Source organism: Cygnus atratus, chromosome 6, assembly GCF_013377495.2.
Source record: "Cygnus atratus isolate AKBS03 ecotype Queensland, Australia chromosome 6, CAtr_DNAZoo_HiC_assembly, whole genome shotgun sequence".
Lineage (NCBI taxonomy): Eukaryota > Metazoa > Chordata > Aves > Anseriformes > Anatidae > Cygnus > Cygnus atratus.
In genome coordinates this window covers 39,920,597-39,947,160 of record NC_066367.1, presented here as the reverse complement: position 1 = coordinate 39,947,160, position 26,564 = coordinate 39,920,597, and the positions used below count along the sequence as shown (strand labels likewise).

The 26,564-nt window shown below is 46.4% G+C and overlaps 1 protein-coding gene across 1 annotated transcript in view; it reads left to right on the top strand.

The window, feature by feature from the left end:
* Positions 1-26,324, top strand: part of ACVR1C (activin A receptor type 1C) — a 28,772-nt gene extending 2,448 nt beyond the window's left edge. Inside the window, exons 2-9 of the mRNA XM_035566052.1 lie at positions 8,877-9,107; positions 20,886-21,131; positions 23,035-23,265; positions 23,602-23,769; positions 24,539-24,695; positions 25,324-25,448; positions 25,730-25,860; positions 26,199-26,324. Of these exons, the coding sequence (XP_035421945.1) occupies positions 8,877-9,107; positions 20,886-21,131; positions 23,035-23,265; positions 23,602-23,769; positions 24,539-24,695; positions 25,324-25,448; positions 25,730-25,860; positions 26,199-26,324 (1,415 nt within the window). The remainder of the gene's footprint in view (positions 1-8,876; positions 9,108-20,885; positions 21,132-23,034; positions 23,266-23,601; positions 23,770-24,538; positions 24,696-25,323; positions 25,449-25,729; positions 25,861-26,198) is intronic.
* Positions 26,325-26,564: the final 240 nt, after the last annotated feature.

The window sequence follows — 26,564 nt, the reverse complement described above, 5'->3', positions numbered from 1 at the left end:
AGAACACAGCTCGTACTGACAACTTTGGACATATGCCAATGAATCTGAGCATGTGCAAGTCGCTTTGGTACAGTTGGCAGTGTTTGTCCCTTTAGCACACCTCTGCTGTCCTGAATGCTGTTGGTGATGCTGCAATCACAGTGCCTCCCAGAGGTGCAGGTTGTTCCCTTCCCACTGAAGGGCTGGATGTAGCTACGGCTGTGCTCAGCTCAGACTTCACGCAGACGCAGCTGACTTTTGCTGCTGGATATGACTTCTGAAGCACTTCTTTCCAGAATAAATGGCCTTTGCAAGTTATGTTTTTCTTATGCAGTCAGCATTTTTATCTTTCTGTTGTTGGTTCATCTTCAGTTTGGTGATGGCAAGAATAAATAAAGTACATTGAAAAGTCGATGGTTATCTTGATTCCATTTTTATCAGGAAGCTGATTCTAGGTAATCAGAGCAGTGTTTGCAGAACTCACATCCCATTTACTTCTCTAACAGCAAACGTGTCGTCAGAATGACGTGGAATTGTGCAAAACCAATGGCAGTTAAGTAAAAGAGATGTTTTAGTATTCCAAATGTTGTTTTGAAATACTTTGCTCTTCTTATTTACAGCAACTTTGAAACATTTAAATTTTCATCTTCAAAAGTCAGACTTCTAAGGACGTTCATTCATTCTCCAGCAATACCTACTCTTTGTGAAAAAGCAGGCTGCATTTGACTGGAGAGGAGCTGTGCGGCAATAGAAAGCAATCAGTGTGACTTCCTGAATGCAAAATACCTTTTCAAGCTGTTTTCACGTACTGGCTGTATTTGCCTTTCAGTGCCACCAGCTCTCCGTTACGGACAGCACCTCAGCCTTTGGGGCTGCCAGTGCCTGCTGTCGCAGCACCGCCCGCGGCCTCGCCCTGGCCCCGCAGTGACCTTCGGCGCCTTGCAGGGTGAGCAAAGGATTTTGGTCTGTGCTGTATTGCACCAGATCTCACCAGTTACCTTAGTGTTGTGTCGCATAGCTCGTGTTTCACAAAGAATAACATTTCAAAGGATGCCTTGTCCGTTTGAAGCTACTGAGAAGTGAGTGAATGTCCTTTCACAGTTTATTGAAGCAACAAATAATTTCAGTGGGTTGCCCTCACCCTGCCCAGCTGATATTAATTTTAATGCCTGCCCTCAGTTTCTTTCCACTGTGTTTTGTCATGGTTGCTAAGCTTTTCTAGAGTGGGGACTTGAGCACTCAGTATCCTGCTTCGAAAATCAAGATACTTGCACGTACTACTAAAATCACTTCCATACCTATTTTTCAGAAATGAAAACGGTGGGACTATTTAATGTCCCTCATTCTAGGACATTTTCCTCTGTTCTGGAATAATTACTTTTCTTTTTCCAACAGAATTCTTTTTTTTTTTTTTTCCTAGTCTGATATCAGTCCTTTTTGCAGGATGTTTACATAATGGACCTTTAATCTACTATTGCTCCTAATATGTTTTTTTCCAGAGAGAGCACTTTTCCATATATTTCATAGCAGTCCAAACAGCAAGACTTTTTAAAGAACTGTCATTTTTCAAGGCTCTGTTTTCCTCTTCTGAAGAAATAGTTTCAAGAAAATATACTGACAGCGTCACGTTATCGTTTCCATCAGTGCAGCTTATTGTAGGAAATGGAGAACTCTGCCCTTAAGAGCAGGCGCAGTGCTCTGGGAGGGAAATAAGCATTTCAAGCTGCGTGTAAAGACTTGCAGATTTCGGTCAATATTTGCAAGTTAATTCTCCTCCACCCGGAGCTCACGGCAGTGCGTGGGAAGCATGAGGTTGGTCGCAGCAGGCCAGGCCAAGGCAGCAGCTGGCCACCGCTGCTCCTGCAGCAGCCGCGGCAGGAGAGGAGGGGACGCGCTCGCAGCTGGCACGCCGCAGCTCTCACGGCTCACAGGTCAAAGACTGCAAGTGCCGTACCGCTGTGCATAGCAGTGTCTGTGAAACTGTTGTCCGTGGAGGTGGATTTGTCTAATGACTTGTTTGAATAGGCCAACACTGCCACCCAAATGTTGGCAATAAGACCTCTTGGGGAAAGGGCAAGGGAGCATGAAAGGGAGGAGTGCTTCTTGCTTGTTGTAAAATTGCTGTCAAGAACTTCTGTGGTGCCAGGAGCTTTTGAGGTATGGGAAACGATGATCAGCTGATCCCATTCGTCTTCTCAATACGACGCAAGGTTTCTATATGAAGCTACACAGAAGAGCCTAGTTTCTAAATTCCTCGTCCCCCTTGCCCAGTGCCTCTTCCCAGCTCCCGGGTGCCCTTCGGAGTGGAGCTGGGGCTGACCCCACGTGCTGGGCGGTGGCGGTGGGTCTGCTGGCACCTCCTGATGGCAAGCCTTCCCTGTGGCAGCAGCGAGCTGCTGTGCGGCCCCGGTTCTCTCCCCTCTGGTTTCACTCTCCTCTGGCTGCGGGTCGCTCGGCGTGGTGAGGTTCCTTCGCGATGCTCTGAAGTCAGGTGTAATTTTTCTGTCCTCAGCAGGTCTTACTGCTTCATTATCGGTGCCCCTTTCCAGATCACTGGAGCATGTTGAGCACCACACATTTCTGCAGAGATAACGGCCTCTTGCTGTGAAAACTGACAGCTTTTCTCCCTACCTTTTATCTTAGCTGTTACAAGACAAACAGGATAACCCCTGGTTAAAAGATGGAAACAGCTCTGCCTCATGGCAGCAAAGTTTCTTTTCACGTAGTTGATGTTTGTTTTCAAATTTCATTTTGAATGCTCTACTGCCCTGTAGTCACAATGTGAAACTGCTGACTTTTGTGGATAGGGACAGATTATGACTTAATGGAAGATTAATGCTGCATTAATCTGTACAGTAAAGAGTCAGTATTAAATTTAAAACCTGTGGTCCAGAGGAGGTAGCAAGTTCCATCTTCCCCATAGTTCTTAGCTTATATTCTAGCCCCACACTATTAGTCAGCTTATGCCAAATATGTGCTCTATCTTTTCCATTTAACTTTTGAAGTTGCACTACATCTATCTACTTGTTTCAATTGTTAGTTGCTTTCATTAAGCTGGTGCCTAAACTCTTTCTTCCATCTGTTGTTTACATGTAACATCATTCTTGTTCCTTAGATAACTAGTGATTCATGTATTTGAAGCTGACACTTGAGAGAAAAAAGCCTTTTGTGCATCTTTGTGTTAATTTGTTTGGAATCCAATACTGGTTCAGTTCTTCCTGCTGCGTAAGTTAGGTTCACAGGGTGTTTGCCTGTACTGTGCATTTTCTAAAGGTTGCCCTGAAAACTAAAAATAAATTTAAAAAGTTGTTTTCTTATATAAGTCATGTAGGTTACTTTCTGCTCTGATGAGCAAATAATTCTGTCTTTGATTCACAGTGGGTCACATCCAAGAAATTACTGGATAGCCTCAATTCCTACTGCAGTAACAGGAGAAAAAAAAATCCTTAAAAACTACTGATGGCTTAAAAATTCTAAAACGAGGGGACACCTGTTCCACGTGGTCTCTATATCTAAAAGTTTCTTTCCTTGTGTACTTGGCGGCCTGTGAACCAACCTGACTGTTCCCTGCCAGGCTGTTTGTTTGTCCTGCCGTCGGTGTGGGTCTGGACAAGCACCACGCTTCTCTGGGGAGGGCAGGAAGAAGCACGTGCCGCTGTCGGGATCCCTGCCCATGGGCGCGGGGGAACCGTTGGTCTGGGGGGGCCCTGGGGAGCTCCCGGTAGCCGTTGGTAACCCTGCCTGGATGCCTGGCATAGCTCTGCGAGGCCGGGAAGTGTTTCAGTTGTCCACTTTCTCCTAATTTCTCAACACGAGAATGCAATGTTTTAAGGGAAATGTTGTCGCGCTTGACTAAATAACGGAGTCGTGTTAGCTACTGCGTTGAGTGCCTTATTTTGAAATGTTAGGAACGCATTCTCCTCCTGCCTCTTTGATCCTTTTCCTTTAACTCCTTCGCCATCCCCTTGTCCTACCTCTCGCTGGCGCGGCACCCCAGCAGCACCGCGCGCCTTCCCCAGGCCTTCTCGGCAGCCCTGGCGCGGCCGCACCATCAGGTGGGGACTTGGAGGAGGAAGCGCAGCTCAGGAGTGAGGTCGGCTCGAGCACTGCGTGCGATGGGCAGGGCAGGTCTCTTGTCTGCTGCCCTCGGTCTGTGGGCTGCACCGAGCGTTCTGCCAGCCCGTCTGGGACAGCCGTGGGGGAAAGTAGGGCAGAAACTGGATGTGTAATGAGAGAGCTTGACTTCATGTAGCCACTGGACTGTAGAACTGAATATGGACAAATTTTTTTCTTCTCATAAAAAGAGAAGGATAATAGAGGAAGTTGTCACAAACAGAGTGGATCAGCATGGATAGGTCACAAATTCCAGCGAGTCGCCTGTCCCTGAGCATTGGTGGGGGGGAGGCTGAGGAGGCTGCACAAGGCTGTGACAGACATGGCGAGAGCTGATGGCTGATGCTCTGCCATGCACTGCCGTGGTTACATTTTAAGGTGATCTTTCTGCTCTGTTAACAGTGGATTCTTGGAGAAATTAGCCAGTAGCACAGGCAGGTATCTGGGGAATCTTGCATGTCTGTTTTTTGTTTTTGTTTTTTTTTTTTCATTTTTTTTCTTTAGATGTATCAGTTTTTGAGCTATTTATTCCTTCTGTAGACGTTATGGATGACTGTTCAAGAGATCAGCGACATTATCACTTTCCTATAATTTCAGACTGTTAAACTTGACAGGCACTTCTTATTGTAATGTCTGCCAAACACTTAATTTCTGTTCGTTTTTTTCCATGTTGGATACCTGCTTCTGGATGGATTACATTTAAAAGAGATCTATGTATATTTTCTAGGAGGAAAGAGTATCATCTTGCCCACAATTCAGACTCTAATCTTGTCTTCGAATAGATGTAGTTGGTTTGGTTGTTGTTTGAGCAAGGGCTTGAAACTGGGCAGCATTTAACCTCGGGTGAGCAGTGGCAGAAGAGACAACACCAGGAAAACCTGAACTGCAGGCAGGAGGGGGCAGGCAGTGCAGATTTCAAGCCTCAGTAGAGCCCCTTTGCATCTGGTCTGTAACAAAGATGTGCGGAGCCTTCGTTCTTGCTGACCCCTCTGCTGCTCCAGTTCTCACCCGGGTGTCCCCTGGACATCCGACAGCACAGACTTGCTCTGTCCCGGGGCACCTCGGTTTAGGGGCCTTGGCTGGAGGAGCTGACCTGCAGGCTGGTGCAGAGCGGCAGGACATTGCTGAGGGCAGGGAAACCTCTCCCTGGTGCCTGCCAGCACATCGCTGCACTGCCCCGCAGGGAGCAGTGAGAGCACCAGACCTCGCATGGTGGGGAGTGATGGGACTGGGCCTGATGAAACGGGGACTGACAGGTCGAGGGGGGCTAATGCTGCAGCTGGCAACCTAGTAGGAAAGAAAGCATGACTGAGAGCGAGTAATAAAGCAGGAGCTGGGAAGGAAGAGATGTGTGGACTGGGAGGATGCTTCGATGAGTCTTTGGGAACTGGTGGGGTGTGAATTGTGAGCGTGAGCCCTCTTGGGAGGAACAGAGGCGATCAGAGGGTGCCACGAAGGGGAGCTGCAGGCAGTCCCGTGACGAGGTCCCTGTGACGAGATGGCAGTGGGGGCCTGCAGCTGCCTGAGGGGGGGGAAAGGGACAGGGAGGTGGGGATGGGCATGGGCTGAGAGCCAGGACCCGAACAGAGAGCTGGAAGGAAGTGGGCTGGGAAGCACTGGCTGGAGACTGCTCTTGCTAGAGCAGTGGTTCACAGCTTTTTTCAAAGGAGTGCTGAAAAGGCAGCAGTACTCGTGTGGCAGGATGCACACATGTTGTAATGTTTTTTTAGGATGTAATGTTTTGGGTGTGGACAAGTTCTGCTCTCTGTGCTCTTCCACCTCTTCCAAATTGAACTTAGTGTTCCCATCAAAACTTCGTGTGTATCTTTCATGACTTCTGTGTCCTTGGTATTTCTGAATGAGAAGGAGTGCTGGTAGAGCCGCCGTGGTCTCCAGAGAGCAAAAAAATTCTCTGGAAGTATCGAGTTCCCTGTGCTCCTTTCCCTGCTCCTCCCAGCTTGTCATCTGCTTTCACTTTCAGAAGCAATGACATTGTGGTTGGGCTGTACTGACAATATTTACCAAAAAGCTTTTTCTTTTTGTTCTACTTGGTATAATGGCTTCTTGCAGAAGCAGCTCTGTGGGGAATAGCCCTTATTTCCATAGGTTCATGAACTTTCAGTTGTGGACAGTAACTTGGACAAGTCAGTTTCAAGCAAAATATTCAGAACAAATAGGAAAAATGGGCTTAGACTCTTTCTTTCAGGCAGTCTCTGAATACAGCAGTAGGAAATACTGATCTTGTGGTGGCACTCTTTGCTTTCCCTGCAAGCGAGCTGACCGTCAGACTAGTCTGCACTTGTGACTTCCAGCCACCCCTGGTTGCAGACAGGCTCGAGGGGGAAGAAATAAAGACCCTTTATTCGGGAAATAAGAGACAATCTTAGCTTGGTCAAAGTGGGGTTGCAGAGCCTCTTAGACACTCTTTTCTCATCCTGTGTTCATGGTGCTCAGAGGAATGCCCTTGGAGCTGTTCAGGAACTGCAGTGACAGTTTAGATTAGCTCTCCTTTCAAGCAATCCACAAAATGTCAGGATATAGATAAAGCAGTTATCTACTGTGGATGACATTGGAAAGACCATTTCCTATTTTATTTTTAGCCCATGAGAAGGTGGGGGAAAAGAGCATAATGGCATATCTGAATCACTGAAGACACTTGCAACAGTCATTTATTTTCATTTCCTCAAGTAATCCTTTTATTTTGCAGCATTGATGACGATGTCTGTTTCTCTTCTGCCAGGTCTCTTATTTCTTTGGATCTGACGAGTCCTTGCTCCTGGCATCTCTTCCAGGACTATGTCTTTACCGAAGATTCACCTGTTACTGTTGCTGGGTGATTGTGCTCACTCCCCTGCACAGGGAGAACACTGAAACAGACATGCAGTGATACGGTTCCTGGCATATCCTGCATCCAGGATAAACATGAACATATGGTGCCAAGGAAGTTTGTTGCGGGCCCGAGATGAAGATAAACACTACAAGCTGTTATTTCAGAAGGGTAGCATAGGATGAAGATTGTTGTAAAGAAAACAAATAGTGTTACAGAAACAAAAATTGGATTCATACTGACATCTGTCAGGGCTTCTTGGCTCACCCAAAGAGGCTGCTTGAGCTGCAAGTCCCTGTTAGTCCTGCTGCAGCTGTAGGTCACCTCGCATTCTTCCTCACACATGAATGTGGGACACGATAAATTGCACAGAGGGCTGGGGCACTCTCATGGAAATTAATCTTTTGTCAGCTGCCAGCTTGGGGCAATGGCAGAGTCTGATTTAGCTCCCAGTTTGGACAGGGAAATACAACATAATAAGAAATGCATCATCTGTTAGCCTGCACTGGCTTGTTGAGCGCTAGTTAGCAATCAGAGAAAGCCCTTCTGTTCCTGGTGGCCCTTCTAGATTCTAGTCATCTCGCGACTTTCCTTTCTGAGATGTCTGTTATCTTTAAGTAAAAGAAAAAGTGTTCCATGCTCCCACCTAGTTCCCAAAGAAACAGAATGGATGCATGGATTTTTTTTTTTTTTTGTAGACTTTATCTCCTGTCGGTAGAGCAGTGTTTGATCTTGCAGAGTGAAGGTGGTGGCCTTCCTGGTGAAGGCATGCAGAATGCATTTTGGGGACCCTGTGGTAGGGTAGGAATTAAGTCAGAAGAAGAGATCAAGTCTCTGTACTCTAAAATGTTTTTTTTTTCTTTTTTTTTTCTTTTACCAGAAACAAAATAATCATATAAAGTGCAGTTCAGGAAGGGTTTCCTGTAGAAACTGCATTCAGCCCAAGGTTAAGATGTGTTGCTTACCATATCACTGCTAATATGGGTTCCTAAACTTGTCATGAAGAAAGTAAAATTTGTTTCTTATTAAGCAAGTGAAGAAAACAAGGAAGGCAAAAAACCTGTCAGCATCTGGTGTTTCATTGAGATGATATGGCTTGGGTTCACTGCCCTTCTTCCAAGAAAGAGCTGATAAAGCCTGAAAATGTAGTAGTTACTGATTAAGTGTTTTACAAAATCAGATAAAAGCACAAGATGATGTGGTTAAAAGCATGTAATACTTAGCAGACACCTGACTTTTGCACAAACAGAAATTGGGCAACTATTTGCACGTCTGAAAAAAGTGCATCGTTTCAGAGGACGTGGGGGAGAAAAGGCCGTCGCTGCTGCCTGTGTGTGTCTGTAGGGAGGTGTGTGCCAGAACGTCCCGTCGTGCCTCGGCGCTTCCTCCGTCCCATTGCTCCGAGCCAGCCGGTTCTCCAGCAAGGCTGCGTGTTGGAAGCCTGCAGGTGCCTGGCTGGCACAGATGAGAAATGGATGCTTTTTTGGGAAGTCCACAGTTGCATAAACGGCGGCTGTTGATATTATTTAAAATTCAGTACCTAATGCTGTGTCTAAATACACGTTCTGACACTGGGCAGTGTGCACATGTGCTTGTCATGAGACTTACAGATGTTGCACCAAGTCTGTGAGAGCTGAAGACTTCAATCTCTGTCTCACCATTTAAGCAAAAGACAGCTTCCCCAGAAGTTTGTTCAGGGGTGTTAGTCTTCTCCACCATGCGTGAGAGATGCTGTAAGCTCTCTTGTGACTGAGGGCACATGGTTCAAATGCTGCTCAGCAGTGGGTGCTGGGGATGTCTGCTGTTGGGTGCCTCCTGCCTCCCCAAGCCCCTTGGCCAGTGTGGGCTCCTGCTGGTCGTGCCCGGCCCTGGCCGCCCATGGGTGCTCCTGACCAAAGGGCCAGCCTTGGCGAGATGGCCCCAGTCTTCTCATGGAAAATGGAATTGTATTTTTCAGGTCTCAAGTGTGTGTGCCAGCTGTGCGAGCACACAAACTTCACCTGCCAAACAGAGGGAGCGTGCTGGGCTTCGGTCATGCTGACCAACGGGAAGGAAGAAGTGGTCAAGTCCTGTGTCTCCCTTCCGGAGCTGAACGCTCAAGTCTTCTGCCACAGTTCCAAAAACATCACAAAAACCGAGTGCTGCTACACAGACTTCTGCAACAACATCACCCTCCGCCTGCCCATAGGTATGTACTGCCTGAATGCAAAGTGATGTGCAAGTGCTTTGTGATGGCATGGGAGCTGCAGAAACATTAGGTAGAGAGCACGGCTGTGAGAGCAGCTAATTTGGATTTTAAAGGCTAGCTGTAAAAGCAAAAGCTGTTTTTTCCCAACTTAGGAAAAACTAAATTGTGACTACGTTTAGGGGAAAGGAAACTTCTCACATTGCCTTAGATGTTCCAGACACTGTCTTTTGTACCCCAGGAGCTGTTAACCATGAAGACAAAAGGAGGTGTCTGGAGGAAACAGCCTTATCACCTTACAGATCTTTATAGGCTGGGGCATCTTAAGTGAGTTTGTGGTTTGACTTGGCATTAGTTTAGATCTTGGGAAGGTTTTGGCTGGCATACAGGGGCTTCTCATGTGGCATGGATCAGCAACCCACTGCAGCTGCAAATTGGTGGTTGTGGGGAGCCAAGCACCGTGTGTTGCTGAGCGAGCGGATCATGTGTTAACTGGTGCTTTGCCAGGAGATAATGAGGACCTTACAGCCTAAGATATACATCCTAAGACGTCACTGCAGCCAATGTAAAAGATCTTCATTAGATAGGTTGGGTAAGAATTCAGACTAGGGAGGTGTGGAAAGAAGGCAATTGTAGACACTTGTTGTGAATGGCATGTGGGAAACCCAGCCCCTGCTTTTGGCCAGATGAGGGTCTGGATGCTTGGTGAGCCTGCACCAGGATGAAGCAGCCCCAGCATGTGGGGAGCTGCTCTCCCTGTTCCCCTTGCGCAGACTGCGTCCTGCCTTCCTGGCCTGGATCGCCCAGCAGCTGCTGCAGGTCGTGCAGGCACGTCGCTGTGTTGGAAGCCGCGTCTGCAGCTGTGTTGTGATGGGCAGGGGGCAGGAGTGACATGGGCTTGTGTGGTACCTAGGGCTGGCTTGGTGGGGGCGAGGAGAGACGCAGGATACAAAGTCATTGCTGGGGGAAATACTTATGTTTCAGCAATTTTATAAGTCTGTCTTCAGCTTTTGGCCTCTGCAATTCATTTTAGCGGCTTGTAGGGCAGCTTTTGTTCTGTGTTAAATCGGTATCATTGATTCTTGCCCAGCAGACACAGGAAGGCGTGAGATTCCTGGTTCTGCTGAGAGGGAGGAAAAAGATTTATGCTTCCAGGAGCTCTGTATATTACACAGTCGGTGCAATACTCAAGTCTGTCAGATTCAGAACTGTGTGGTGAAGTTGATTTGGTCCATTTTAAAAACATATATTTACACTATTTTTAGATTTAATTACTGATAATATACTTCACTCTTCTCTCCAGTAAAACTTGTGCTTCATCCAAGCTTTTTTGAATCAGCTGTCGAATCTACTACTTCAACAAATGATACCTTTTTATGTATAGTTACAGTAGTGAGAGATGTTACAGATAAGAAAGATGTGAAGTAATACATAATTTACAGTTGTAATTTGCACTTCAGCTGCTATTGTAGAGTAGCTAACAGAATTAAAACCACCTGTTTCTGTGGGCATTTGATACTTAAGATACAGGAGGGCAGACTCAGCTGTCAGTGAGGGAAGGACTCCTGAAAAGTCAGATTCCTAGAGGGGGCACTGAAGGAGATGGGCTTGGGGTGGGAGGGCTGGGAGACTGCAGCTGAGGGGGGAAGGGGTGATGGTGTGCGAGGAGACCCATTTAGGGGACACTTAGTGCCATGTCAGCAGAGACACTTGCTACTATGCAAGTAGTGGTAGTACGAGTTGACTGAGTGGTGTGCAGATGGATGGATGAGCATTTTGAATCGCTTATCCGTGGAGATGCAATCCACTCTGCTTTTTCAAGCCCATTCACAAGCTGTGTTACTTCTCTTCTTCAGTTCATCGTTGCCTTGCTGTCGTCTGCATGCTGAAGATGTTTTTGCCTCAGGGCCTGCAGACCCCGCAGGACAGTGCCCGAGCCTGCCGCAGGTGACGTGTGCGTGGCCCACGTACCTGCACCTGAGGGGAGCAGCGGTGGGAGCCTGCAGAGTGCTCCGTGGGATCACCCAAAGGGAGTGTGGCCAGGCTGGCCCTGGGGATTGTCGGTGTCTGGTGCTGACTGAGGGGCTGGGCGCTGCCGGAGGGGGGTTGGCTCCCACGAGCATCCCCTGAGCACCTGGGCTGGGTAGCGGCCTGTTGGCTGGGGGGCTGCTCTGCTGTGTCCAACCTGACCTAAGGAGTAAGGGTTTTTTGGGTATATGTCTTTTGGTCAACAACAGAAGGGAGATATTAATAGTAGTTATGCTCTAGATTTGTAGAAGCAAAAGCTACACCTGTTCAGGTTGGGATGCTAGAAACTTGGGAGAAAGCTGCGATTTTTAGATGGAGTGGAGGCTTGTCTGTCTTCCTAACACTTGAACTGGTAGTTGCAAAACCTCTGGTTACGTGTTTCAGTACCAGAGAAAGTTACTTAATTTTTAGCCTGAGCCCTTTGCTCTAAACATTTGGGGGAATTCACGTTAGTCAAAAGTTTACAGCACCAATGTTATTTGCTTGCTGGTCTTGCTGGACAGCCCTTTTCCAATAATTAACATTATTTGAAAGCTTTATTTAGGCTCCAGCAAGAATAAACTTTCTTAGGGGTATTGCTGAGTATGTAGGCGAAAGAGCTGGGCTGCAGGAGATGGGGTTGTGTCGGGCCCACTGTGCTGCAGGAGGCCTTGAGCTGGAGGGAGGCCTGCGGGCCACGGGGAAGGCTTTGGCTGCTGCTACCTCTGCTGACTCGGTGGGGGGGTCCTTTGCTGAGTGAGATTCTGTTTCCAAAGCAACTTTTAGGCTACTCCTTGCTCAGCTTGCATCTTTTCTTCTTTCATTCCAGTCCTGTGTAATACTTGGACATTATAATTGAGGTCTTGGACTCATCACTGAGGAAAGAAGTGTAAAATGGAGGCACCTTAGCAAGTAACCAGTAGGCACTGCAACTATCAGCTGGTGTGATTAACAAAATAAAGTAAACCAGAGGAAGTTCTAAGTTTAGTAATCAGTCCAGGATCTTGCTGAAGTGGTAAAAGTTTCATTTCCACTGCTGTGTAAGGATCAGGCCAGGATTCACACAGCCGGGACTTGTGAAAGGGCTCTGCTCAGAGTGTGCTCATTTAAGTCCCCAGAGAGAAGTGGTTGGTCCAGCAGCCCACATGTGGTGTCACTTCATCCTCTGGCACGTCACCACACACCTCCTGAATGGCTGTTCTCGTGTTGGCTGTCCCTTGCCAGCGGTGGCAGGTAACCAAGCCACTGCGTCTGTCCATTGGTGCCTCACTTGGCCATGCAGGCTTTCTGGTCTTTAACACATATCTGCTTTGTCAAGATGCTAATTTAGGCCAGCCACCCTCTCTTTAAAAGAGTAATAGTTTGGTGCCTGGTACAGACATCTTAATATGGGAGTTAAATGTATATCAACATATATTTCCACTCTGCAGATCCTGGTTTAAGAGTAGAACACATGGATATGGAAAATTTGCCATTAGGCAGGATTAAATTTCACTGAGGAGAAGTGTTGGGAAGGTCCAGGGCAGGGCACATCCCTGCCAGAAGGCAGGAGCTTCTGCAGGCTCTTCCCACCCAGTTCCTGCAGCCCGTGCCAGCCCAGGGGCCCAGGCCTCTCCAGCAGCTCTTCTTCGTGCCCACCCACTTCAGCTCGGCTGCGTGTCAACTACCAAGGGCTCGTGGTATGAAATACCAAGAGTGACTGGGAAACAATAAAGTGACGTGCACCGTGAGGATCTCTGAGGCAGAAAGCAATTTGTTTTTTATCTGATTGCCCATGCATGAATTTCCACGGTAAGGCTGCAGATGGCATTGCGTGCCTCATTCAGCAGCAGAGCTGTCCTTGCTGTGTCGTGTGCGAGAGGAGGTTGCTCTTGTTCTGAGTTGGGGTTTTTACCATGTGTAAGAAAATAAACATTTCTAAGGGCAGATGCAACCTTCATATCTGCTTTTTATATACTTGTCATGGATTTATCACAATATTTTTGCATTAACAGGTTATATATTTCAAAGTGCAGGACTGGTTTTCAATGATTAGGGTTTTTCTGTGTTACCCTGAATTTATTTCCAGTTTCCTTCTATTTAAACTACAACACTTTCTGCCCAAGCCGGTGACCCGAGAAGACCTTTCTCTGTCAGTGGGGTGTCATATCAGGTCTACAGAAAATGGTCTGCATGCTGCTTCCTTGCTGGTTCTTTCGATGAATGTGTCTGTCTATGAGAAATTGCCTGTGTTCACCTCAGCATGTTGCAGACTGTTTTAAGGACTTGCTAATAAGATCTTGAAGACTTCCTCAAGTTGTAGACTGGTGTCTCACAGGGCTATCAGACCGTATTTCAAATTAGGGAGATGGTCCTTGTGATCTGTCCCCACCCCACTTGTGAGAGGGCTTTTGCCCCCTCACAAGCCTGTTTATAGGTGACAGACTCTACCTGCAGCCCTGGGGCAGGTGGCTGGAGGTTCTCATAACTCGATGCTTACATTTGGTTATGGTGGAGGGCGGTGTTTGAGCCCAGCATGGCTCAGTACATACAGGCTGGGGAACTTGTTTCCCATCTCTTCTCCAAAGCAGCAATGTTGGTGTTGGCTTCAGTCACCTCCTTCGGTGGAGGCGGTGACTCAACAACTGTTGAACCCAAGCCTGAAGGTTCAGACTTCTTAGGCTTGTTACCAGGTGCAGTAATCAGGGCTTTCTTGAACTCGCATGTTGTCTGTTTATAGATGCGTGGGAAAAGTTCATGTGACTGTCATTCTAAACTCTTGATCTCAAAACACCTAGTGATATTGAATATTAAGTCTGTCTTTACAGATACTGAAAATTGAGGCTGTATGGGCACTGGTGGGTTTGCAAAGTTGTCACAGGGTTATGGGCTTTCAGACCAGCCTGCTTTCAGTGACTGCCTAAAGAAAACCTCGACCTCTATGAGAAGGAAGTTGGTGATGTGTTCAGACTGTACAATAACGCACCTGTGAGTTGGTGGGAAAATCCAACACAACAAAAAAGTCTCTGTAAAAGCTTTAATTCTAAAGCTTTTTTTTTTCCCCCCCCCCTCTCTCTTCAAATTTACCCCTGTGGTTCCAGCAAAAAGCGCCACACAGCTAGAATGATATCTGTGCTCGCTCTGGGGTCCTGGTGGTGCAGCATCTCTAGACTTTGAGATGAAAAATGTATTGTTCTGTATTTATATGATGGAAAATGAGTCAGAGGAGTGGGGAGGCTTATTGAACAAGATTAAGATACCAGTGGAATTAACAAACTGAATTATAAGTAATTTGCCAGCTCTTCTCTTTACTGTCATTGCCCAAACTGTGCAGTCACAAAAGGCACTCATATCACCTACAGAGGTACACAGCAGGATGAAAGAAAGTGGAATATAGAACAAATCCTAAGAACAAAAATTCCTTGGACATATTCATATTGATAAGAAAGATGATTTGTACTAGCTAGACTAATTACCAGGCAATATTTCTCTCTCTTTTTTTTAATATCATCTGCATGTTTGTTTGTTTTTTTTTATGAACAAATAATTACTTTTCACTACATTTACCTCTTTGAAAATCCCTAAAGACATTACAACCTTTTTAGGTGAATGGAATGCACAGATTTATTAATATTCAAGAAGTCAGATACTGCTGTACTAGTTTATAAGGTACACAGTAATCCAGAAAATTAGAAGAATCAGCCTTCAACTAATAACTTTCTGAATGAAATAAAGTATTTGAAAATATATTATAAGGGAAATACGTTCAATTGTTTAAATGTAAGAAAAAGCAGTAACTTTCTGTAACTTAAAGGAGAAAAAAAAAAAAAAAAGATCCATATTAAGGAACATGGTTATAAAGGATCCTGAAGGGCAGATGTACGAGCAAGCTGCCCTGCTGGTCAGGGTTCAAGGCAAGGCTCTGGCTTTCCTTTTTCTTTATTCTTGGCATTCATTGTCTGTTATTGAACACAATGTAAAGGTTTCTCTTTGTTTTCCCAGTACTAACATCCTCAAGAATAGCTTAGAAGGAAGGTGCAGAGAGGGTGAAGAGACAAAAGACAATTATTTCACTAATTTTTCTAAAATGTTTAGTGATGGATAAAAATAGGGAGGATGGGGAATGCAGCAAAAAGAAAAGAGGAAGGGAAATATTTTGGTATATATTTTTGCTCTTCTTTGAGGCCACTTTGTTTCTTCTGAACTGATGGGTTTGGAAGCCAGTGCCAGAGTCCAATGCCAACACTAACAGCTTGTGTTACTACTCTGCTGCAGTGCAATAGTAGAAACTTCATTTAGTTGATTGTTTTCTGTTTTGAGTTTTTGATGAAAAAGATGATGTCCGCTGTGGCACGGACATCAGGACAGAGGTCAGGACTGGAAAAGGAAGGGGGAGGAAGAGCTTCTGCTGACCAGCTTCCACCTGGACCCCGGGGCCCTGCAGCCTGCTAGTGGCTGGCTGAGCTGGCCAGGAAGCTCTGGAGCAGACGTGATCACTAGGACCTGTTTAGGCCACTGTGAGGAGCGCTGGATCCAGTAGCAGCTGTCCTGAAGACCTTAGCCTCTGAATTATATATGTTCTCTGCCTGGCCGTTAGGAGGTTAGCTGCTTGTGACTCAAAGCACAGCTGGTCAGCATGGATTGTAGTGTGGTGCAGAGCTGCTCGGAGATTAAAATAACTGCATGAGATGTACTAAACCTGTTCCCTTTCCATGTTCATCCAGTTTTAGTGCTGTACCACTGATGCAATTCTTAGGATAATCTCCCATTTGGACTGATCTGAAGTTCTCCTTGAAAAAGGTCCTGTAGGCAGAGCTGCAGCCTGTCATAGCTGCTCTGTGAATATGTAATTTGGCAAATATTTCACATGCTGTTGAACATCTTGGCTGTCCCAGGTTCATGTTCTCCAGAGGAATTTGTAAGAATACAGCCATTTGAAGAGAAGGCAGGGGAAGGGACAGGGAATAGGGGAAATAGGAATTTAGGTAATGCATCTGTTTATCTTGCAGCTGTATCCCTGATGGCTTTGCTTGAATCTCCAGATCCTTCAGCAGACCTTTCCTAGATGATTTCTGAATGTCCTAAAAGGGATGGTGAAGTTTGCAGTCGTGGTGGAGACTGGAGAAACTTGATTTTAGGCTCTAGTCCAAATTATGTATTTTTGAAATTGTTTAAAAATATTCTGTACCTCTGATTAGAGCTCTGCATTAGATACAATATATTTTCTTACAGCATTGGAAAGAATACATATTTTTTTCCACCTGAGTGGTTTAGGAACTTAAATATGAGTAGTTTAGGGCTTTTAGAAGTCTAAAGGTTGCCATTATATGTTAAAAAACAGGCAAATGCTGCCGTGTGTGAGAATGTCTTTTCCGTTGCAGGAAAAAGAACCTTTTTTTTTCTTTTTTTTTCTTTTTTTTTCTTCTGCCTAAAAGCACTCTTTTATTTACACAACTTGGAATATAGTTGTACCATATTGTGAAATTGCTAAAGATTGCCAGATGTGCTATTTTTGTTTCATGCATGGCAACATGTCTTCAGGGTCTATTCTTGATCAGTAAGTCATTGAATAATACATTAGAAATAAGATTGCAAAACATTTTGATTAATGGTGTTGATTTAATAGTTTTAGGTAGTCATGAGAGATTTTATTTCCCAAAGTGTTTAACATTGCCCAACTGCTGTAAACATTACCACACTTATTTGGTGATTTTGTCTTAAATTACTGTTTGTACCTTGTGTGCTGTGTATTTTGCACTTGTGCTATTCATCACTCCTTTTGGCATGCGGCTTTGCTGTGGGAAGCCGCAGGGGATCACGGTGTCCCAGCCCAGCAACAGCGGGACATTGCAGGGCATGGTGGCGGTGCCTGCTGCAGGATGCCATGCCGCAAGGCGTCAGCACTTGAAGATGGCCTACGACCGAATGTGAAGCAGAAAGCACAACGCTGGCAATTCTCAAGTCTCCCGCGTGCGCTCTATGAAGAACTGGAAGGGGTTTGAGTAGTTGCCAGCAGCCTTGATCTACACTTTGGTACAGCCAGTAGACTAAGGGAGGACAAATGTGGTCTCCAGCTGACTCCTTCCAAGAAACTTCTCTAGACAGTCAGGATCTCTTCATTTCCCAGGAACTTGGTGGAGACCCCGTGCAAACTGCCCTGGATGCCTCAGCTCCCAGTCTCACCGCTACCTCGCCTCCTGCATTTGAGCGCTCTCAACTTAAGCAGTATCCCAGAGGAGACCTGTAAGCATCACTGAATTTGATTTTATTCTGAACAACTGTTACTGCCTAAGTCATGCCTAAGTTGGCATCTGTTTGTATTCCTGATTCTGGATGTTGCCTTCTTGAGTGGATGTGAGAGTGTTTAAGTTTTGGTTTTGCCTCACTGATGTCTCACTCTGAGTCCCCAGGATGGCTGTGAGCATCTTTGTCTCTGTGTCCCCTTGCCCATCCTCCTGTGTGAGGCAGGTTTTCTTTTGCTCTGTGCCCAAGGAGGTCAAAATGTGCCTGTTGGCCTGCTGTACTCGCTATGTCCCTGCTAGACCTGCCAGCTTCTCCAGCCTGCCCCACTGCTTGCCTGGCTCCCAAAGCACCATACTGAGAGGGAAATATCTTTAAAAAATAAGTTATGCAAAGTTCTCTCAGCCTGCACTGCTATTGTTTAACAATACAAATTATGCTTTATATTCAGTAAAAATGTCAGGTCACTTTGGTGCTACAATTTGAGACATTTTTTTACTGATAAGAATAGTTTTTTTTTTTTTTTTCTTAAAGACATGCTGAGTGATTTTTTTTTTTTTTGGTGCTCCAAAATTCTGCCATAAAAGCTCTTTCGTACAATGTATAACCAGTGCACTGAAAGTTCAGAAACTTTCATGTCCCCACTCCAGAAGCCCCGGATGGATTGCTGTGCCATTTAATTCTGTTTGCAAATCTGTACACCAAACCTAGATTTGCAGAATGTATGATATCGAATTGTAGACATAGAGACTGCCGTAGTATGGCTTTAATATTAAAATCCCATCAAAATTGGTGCTTTCTTTTAGGTTCATTGTGTGAGTCAGGAGTATGCCCTGCAATGAAAGAAGTGGTTGTGGGAGTGCACATTTCACCACTCGCCTTGCTCAGACATCAGTATTTTGTGCTTGTTTTCATCACCCAGTTTCAGGAAACCACGGAAAGTTTTTTTTGTATATACATAGATAAGTATATAATTTTAAGATTAAAAGAAAGCCAACAGTAACTGTTACCCTTTTTGCCTGTGCAGGTTTGCCACCTGTGACATCCAAGCTGCAAGGGAACTCACAAGGCTTGAAAGAAAAAAAATAAAAAGGAACTAAATGGAAGATTTTGAAGAAGTTTGCTTCTGGCAAGAATAGTGCTCTAGAATGGAGGATGCTGTGAAAATGGACAAAAGGGAAGGACCAGGAGGGGGATACGTGAGAGCAGTGAATGTACATGATGGGAAGGGGCAGAAGTGGGCTGGCAGAAGACCATGTGGTGATGAAGTAAAACGTCTGTCCGGCAGAAGCAGGTGTGTGCATGCAATGGAGGCTTGCAGACAGGAGCAGGAGGCGCGGGCGAAGAATGTCCCATCAGGACTACTGCTTGCTTTGCCTCCCATAGCCATTCCACGGGGGCAGCACCCACAAGCATGGCAGGTGCCTAAGGTCACTTGCAGCTGGAGCAAATATTTCATAGGAGGACCACCTGTCAGTGCTTCTTGCAGGAAGGGATGATTGTTGCTTCAGTTCGTGGGCACTGCGTTTGTGTGCCTGTCTCCAAAGACCGCACACGGAAACACCTTTCTGAATGTCTCTTCCTGCTGCTCGACTGTTGCTGTTCAAAGCCTCGCGAGTTTTTTTCCTTTTGATCTTATTTGCATGGGCCTAAGGACAATAAAGTTGTATATTTTCTCATTTTATGTTGTTTTTCAGCAGTTGGTGGAAGGAATGGATATCTCAAAGTGCCTTGTGCATGTTTGTCTTTACCAGCCCCTGCTGACACACAATGAATCTGCCTAGGTCTGTGTGCGGGGGCATCGATTTGGGCAATGCACTGGAAGTCCTGTGGTTGGTACGCCAACCACCCAAGCCCCTGCTTCTTGCCCTGGCTTGTTGCACCAGGTGCACACCTCTCCGTGCAGCTGGGAAGCCCTTCCCAGGGCCCAGCACACACAAAGCTGGTGCATGGAGTGGCGAGCAGTTGCTCAGCCCTGCGTGCCTGCACAGCAGGCATGGCCCCACAGTGCCCAGAGCCAGCTGCGGCACCAAAGCTCGTGAGATAAAGGATACCTGCTTTCTGCGCTTCAGCAGTCCTCCGGAGGAACTTTCTGGCATACGGATGCAGTCAAAAACAGCTTGGGAAATCACAGCATCGGTTAACGAGCAGCAGCCACAAGGAAGAATCCTGCTTGCAAATCCTCTTATGAATCTGCCAGCTAACCCTGTGAACATCCTGTTGAAGACTATTAAAGGAAAAGCCCGTGGGCAAGATGTAGTGACTTTGCTTTCAGAATGGTTTGAATTGTATTCTGTGAATAGACACGGGTCTGTTGTTAACCTTTTCTTTTCTTTTCTTTTCTCACTTATTCAAGTGCATCGTGTTAAAAAAGTAAGGGAGAGAAGAAAAAGGACCAAATTAACTTTGCACAGCTAACTGCTGATCCTGGCACTTCTGAATCATGGAGTGCATGCCTTGACATTGTCCTTTGAAGAAAAACTGCTTCAGTCAGAGTATTAACTGGAGGAAAGTAACTGTCCGTACTGAGAGCCAGGGAACTCGTCAGGCTTCTGAGACTCCAGAGCAGTGTCTGAGCTCCAGAGCGCTTCTGTGTAGTGTCTCAGCTGCTCCCAAACTGCAACACACTCACTGCCTAGCACTTTCCGAAAGGGAAAGAGGGCCTTTTTTTTTTTTTTTTTTCTAGAACTACTACAGGAGTGACTTTGTATGGTGTGAAGGTGATGATTCTTGAATCTTCTGTAGCCTTTAGGCCCACAATTTGGAACTTGTTATTCAGTGTGCTTTGATTCAGAGTGGTTGTTTTTTTTAGCTTATTCACAATTTTGTGGGCATTAAGGAGACCAAGTGCAAGTAAATACCATAATAATGTATTCCTGCAGCATCTTGGTATGTTTTTTACCCCTGTAATTTTAAATTGGAAAGTGATGTAGAACAGTCCCGTTTCTTGACACTTGTAAAATATAACTTTGTGAACACAAGTTTCAAAGTGTTCTGTCTTAGAAATCTTTTTGTTGCCTCATTTACTATATCTTTGTATCCCCCTATGCATTAAGTGTTAGGGAAACAGCTTTTCCAAGGATTTGGTTTGGGCTGGGACAGTGCATTGAGAAATCTGTACACGAGCCGTTAGGAGAGGGAAGGGCACGGTGCTGCCGATGGTAGAGCTGATCGGGTGTGTGGCACCACTCAGTCGTGCCAGGTGCGGGGCCGAGTCCCAGCCGTGCCATGGGTTCCTCGCACCCAGCCTGTGCCGGGGCAGCCCTGGTGCCTGGCTGCATTTTGGTCTGCCCTGCTGCCAGCTTGCTGGGCCGGTCCTGTCTCCTCCTCCGCGGTGTTTGTGGTGACACTGGTCAGTGGTAACGTGGTGTTGGCCTGAGCCTGAGGTACCCGCAAAGATGTGTGCAGGGAAAGCCTCAGTAGTGTGCAGAGCCTTGGCCTGTCCTGCTGCCAGCAGGACTCAGGGAAATAATTAAACCTCGATGTCTCATCTGCTCAGCAGTCCCTCACTTGCTGTCTGTTTTCCCCCACCCCTTCCCTTGTCTCTCCCAAAAGCGTCCGAGTCCCCCAGCCGTGCCAGCGCAGGGCCCGTGGTGCTGGCGGTGACGGTGGCCGTGCCCGTCTGCATCCTGTCCCTCGTGGCGGTGCTGGCTGCCTGCGCCTGCCAGGGCCGGCGCTGCGCCTACGGCAGGAAGAAGCAGCCCAACGTGGAGGAGCCGCTCTCCGAGTGCAACCTGGTCAACTCGGGCAAGACGCTGAAGGACCTCATTTACGACATGACGACGTCTGGCTCCGGCTCTGGTACGTGGGTGTCGCTGGGTGTGCTGTGTCTTGTGCCCACCAGCACTGTGGGGAGTGGGGCTGCCGTGCTCGCCCTGTCTCTGGGTCCTTGCGGGGCTTCAGAGCAAACGCTGGTGATGCTGAGCCAAGCGCTCGCCTGCCCTGCAGAGCGATGGCAGACGTGCTCTGAGCGCGGCCACCTGGGATCTGCCGCAGGGGCACCCACAGGCTCCCATGCCTGGCACAGGCTGTGCGGGGGGGGAGGCCAGGAGGGCTGACTGGGCTTTGTTTGCTCTTCTTCTGTCGGGTAGCAAAAGCTTGATTCCTTCCTCCAGTGCAAAGGTTAAAAAGGTGACTCAGAAGTGTGTTGCCTGTGCTAAAAGAGCCATTGCTGGCTAATACGTCATAGCTGGCCGCAGAAAGTACTGCCGTTAACTGGATGAAGCAGAAAGCCACTACTGACGTCCTCCCGACTGTGCCAAAATACAATTACTCCACATACTTCTTTTGAGCAGTATGCTAGCATTTTTAATGTTTTCCCCATTTGTAATATCCTTTCTGCTATGAGGCCCCCACTGCTGTTGAGAACTTGCCTAAACAAAGAATCGCAAAATCCCAAATTCCAGTTCATCGTGTTGGTGGCACATCTGGTGTGTGTGGCCCAATTTGCTGTAACTATAATTTTTATTTATCTGAAAAATACATAAATTATGCTGAATTTTATTTGTAGGTGAAAAATGTGCAAATGATGCTTAATGTAATTGACTATATCTTCCATGAACTGCATACCTTCAGGCATAATTTATTATACTTCCCCAATCTTTCTTTGTGGATATAATGAGTAAACTTTGTTTACCCTGAGGGTTTAACTGCTCACACACAGCTGAGCTAACCACAGGGCTGTCTTTGTGCCAGCCTGCAGTGGAGGCAGAGAAAGAATCTACTGGCACTGGTGCAGTTTATTCTGATTTTGGGCAAATAGCAAGTGCATTCCTTGTGGCCCGGCTGTGATGCTTGCAGGGTGACCACCAGCAGCCAGGACAGGGCTGTACAGAGGCAGCAGTGGGTACAAGGTGCCAGGGAAACCAGAGGAGAAATTTGAATAAATTTGAATAAGCTGACCTTCAAACTGTAATTTTTCTTGCTGATTACTTTGCTCTGTTAAAAGCCAGGCTGTCGGGATTTAAGAAAAATAAAAATTTTTGCTTTGAGACAAATACAGTATCAAATCAAACAAGGCAGGTCTTTATGGCTTGAAAAAACAAAGGCAAAAATACCATAGAAAAGATTCCAGATATGATAGAAAGTTCCAGATTTGTTAGAGCAAGATTTTGAAAATGAAGCATGGGAAATCACATCAAATAATTAGGGAAAATAAATAAATAAATAAACACACACACACACAAAACAATGTGACGGGCGCTCGGTAAATGAGCACTATTTGGGATATGTACTGACTGAGGCATGGTCCAGTGGAAAACTAGGATCATAAGTACAGTTATGTATGTGTAAAAATGAAATGCTATTCAAAAGAATACACATAAGAGACCAAGTGAAGGTTGAGTGTTATTAATTCGGATGTGTTTAACTTTTGCACACACAACTGACATTGATAAGGCTGCTGCCACAAGGAGAGAGTGTGAGTATGTGTATTCCAAGTGAGGACAATGTTAGATGTTATTGTTCTCAATGTTTCTTAGCACCTGGGTGTATAATCCTTTTCTGAGAGGAAGAAAATGCTCTAAACTTCATACAAATCTGAAAAGTCAGTTTACGTTTAATATATTTGAGAAATGCTGCGGTAAACAGTATACAGGACTTAGCAACATCTATTTATAAAAAAAAAAACAAACAACACCTTGTTGCAAAAGTTGCGAAATTGCTGAACTATTTCACAGATGCCCATCTTTTCCTTTCAAACTAGGCTTACCTCTGCTCGTACAAAGAACAATTGCAAGGACTATTGTTCTGCAGGAAATCGTAGGAAAAGGCCGCTTTGGCGAAGTCTGGCGTGGAAAGTGGTGTGGGGAAGATGTTGCTGTGAAAATCTTCTCCTCAAGAGATGAGCGGTCATGGTTTCGGGAGGCAGAGATTTATCAGACAGTTATGCTGAGACATGAAAATATCCTGGGCTTTATTGCTGCTGATAACAAGGGTATAATTGCATTTCCTCATTCAGTTTCACAATTTAAAGCTGGCTGGCCAACAGCATATCCATACTGCGGGGCACTCAGAGTTGTCTGCCTGAGGCTTGGCTCTGCTGCCCCGGTCCCAGCTGAAGTGAGTGCCGCAGAGGTCCCCAGCCAGGGCTGCCACCATCTGCCTGGGGCACGAGTGGCACGGGGCAGGGGCGGCAGGGCCAGGCGGCGCTCTGGGCATGCTGGGACCTCATCCGGATCTGCCGAGGGGGTGGGTGCTGGCCAAAAGGCGGGGAGGACTTTTCTTGGTGACATTTCTTATGAAGCTGAACCATCTCGCATCCTCTTGGCAGATAACGGGACCTGGACCCAGCTGTGGCTTGTCTCCGAGTACCACGAACAAGGGTCCCTGTTCGACTACCTGAACAGGGGCACAGTGACAGTGGAGGGCATGGTGAGACTGGCGCTGTCCATCGCCAGTGGCCTGGCACACCTGCACATGGAGATCGTGGGCACGCAGGGTAAGCACTTCTCCCCCTCTGCCCTTCGAGGTATGTTAAGGGACTCGGTGGTGCTGATAGAGCACGTATTATTTAGCTGGTACAGCAGCGCATCCTACACACTTGCACCGCCAGAAATGGTATTAGCATAAGCATACGTGGTACACGATAAATAGAGACTAGGAATACAATCTTCCCAACTGAGTTTGTGGTCCTCTTAGCTTTTAAAATGCAGATTTTCTGATTTTCGGCACTGTTTCTGCTGTAATTTGGGATAGCCTAAATATACCCCTTCCTTGCCAGTCAGGCACAAAGAATATTGGGCCGGTCTCTGTTCGGATAAACAAAACTCTCCTCTGTTATTGATGTGATAATGAAGCAGCCACTTCACAAAGCTAACCACTGTGTTTGGGTAGTGCTGCAGATCATTGTGTCTGTTTCAAAAAACACTCATTGCCTGTCTGCTCCAGCCTTTGTAAGTGAGCATCTGTGGGAACAGCTCTATTAGGGGGGGTGCGCTAATGAATGATTCTCTAAATGACTTTGGAGTGGGAATTTACAGTTTTGTTCCTGAAATAGACATATCTGAACAAAAATGCCTTCCTTTTAAAAAAAAAAAAAATAATTTGATAGCATTGATCAGAGCTTTACTTGGAACAAAATTGCCTGTCATGTTTTTTACAAGGTATAGCACCAAAGCTGAATAAAACTGTTTTTGTTTTACTTGTTCATTATACTAAAACTTGTACTGCAATCATCAGAACAGACAGCAGTTCTTTTTTGTGAGCAGGCAAGCCAGCGATCGCACACAGAGACCTGAAATCCAAGAACATCCTGGTGAAGAGGAACGAGAGCTGTGCCATTGCAGACCTGGGGCTGGCTGTGAAGCACGACTCCGTGCTCAACACCATCGACATCCCACAGAACCCGCGGGTGGGGACGAGGAGGTGCGGGCAGGCAGCACAACGAGCTCCCCGCAGGTTCCCGGCATGTCCCTGCCAGCGCTGGCAGGGTGGTGCTGTGTGGTGCGGTGGGTGCAGCGCGGTGCAGTGGGCGCAGTGCAGTCAGGACAGTGTGGTCAGCATGGGCTGGTGGCACTGGGCACAGGAGGCCACTGCGCGCGCCGCTGGGGCAGCCCGCACATCCTTCCCAGCGCTGCAATGACTCGAGGCGGCCATGGCATCCCTCTTTCCCGTCTGCATGTCTGTCAGTGATGCTGCTAGCAGCTGAGGGTGAGAAGTCAGCAGAGCAAGGCCGAGGCTTGCTGCCTGCAGCAGAAGATGTGCCCAGTTTTCTGCTGTAGCTCCCCGCTGGATGTCAGGGAGGCTTCAGGTAGCATAGGGTACAACAAGCACTTGCGTTGCACGATGTGAATGACTTTCCCTGAATGTCTCAGTGTCGTTTTTCACTGAGGCCAACACTCTTCCTTTCACTTAGAATTACTGTAAAAAGGATTTTCAGTTTTCCCTTTTCTTACAGTAGGACTGGCTGCTACCTGGCTCCATCACGTGGCAGCGCAGCTGCAGTCATCCGTGTGAGCTGGCTCTAGCAAACTGACCTGTGTGTCCTTTAAAGGTATATGGCTCCTGAGATACTTGATGATGCAATGAACACGAACATATTCGAGTCCTTCAAGCGTGCAGACATCTACTCTCTTGGGCTAGTGTACTGGGAGATAGCACGAAGGTGTTGCATTGGAGGTGAGCTTTCTGCCCTTTTTTTTTTTTTTTTTGCTGTCCAGACTGCTTTCATCCTAAATAAACCAAACACAATTAAAGGAACCATGTTCCTGGCCCCGTACTCTCTATTACCCTGGTAGAATGTGGAGGCAGGAATCTGTTGTTGAGCACTTGTTCTGCACCAAGAAACAAGGTGGCCCCAAATGTCCCTGTTCCTTCTCATTGCCTATAAAAACAATCAGAGTTTATTCTGGACCAGCGATTGTGCATTTTGTGTGCCCTAAACAATAAATCTTTCCTAGGAATCACTGAGGAATACCAGCTGCCTTACTATGATGTTGTGCCTTCTGATCCGTCGATAGAAGATATGAGAAGGGTAGTTTGTGAGCAGAAGCTCAGACCAAATATCCCAAACCAGTGGCAAAGCTGTGAGGTAAAGGCAGTTTTCCAGTTTATTATAAAACCTACCTAAATAAAGACAGAATTTTTCAGTGAGACAGAGGGAAGCCCGTTCTCAGCCTCCACTCAGTTTAAATGCATTCAGATGTCTAGGCTTGTTTCAGCTCCCAGGTCAATGCGTAGGAAACTGTCTTAGCACCAAATTCTGAACTTCTTTCTTTGACTGTGGTATATAGGTCTTGATTTATAGCATTGCTGTTGTTCTGTCTTTTCAGAGAGCTATATTTTATCTTCTAGTATTGCATGTAAGCAGCTGAAAGCAGCAGGCGATGGTTCTGTTCCTGACCTGTTTTCCTAACTTGTGATTTGAAGGCACTGCGAGTGATGGGCCGGATAATGCGCGAGTGCTGGTACGCTAACGGAGCCGCCCGGCTGACTGCGCTCCGCGTCAAGAAGACAATTTCACAGCTCTGCATGCAGGAAGACTCCAAAGCCTAACAGAACTCCTTGAAGAAAGATGGGAATGCATTCTTCTGTTCATCTTTTAACATGTGATATTATTTTTATTTTTGGTCTACCTCACATAATGTGGTTCAGTATTTAAGTGCCCAGACCAGAGCACTGACATCTAGCTTCATAGTTGGCCACTGGGAGGGGCAGCTTTTTACCTGTAGTTCTTGTTTTGTACAGCAAGTCCCTGGTTTGTGGGGGTTTTCTAAAGTATTTTAGATACTAGGT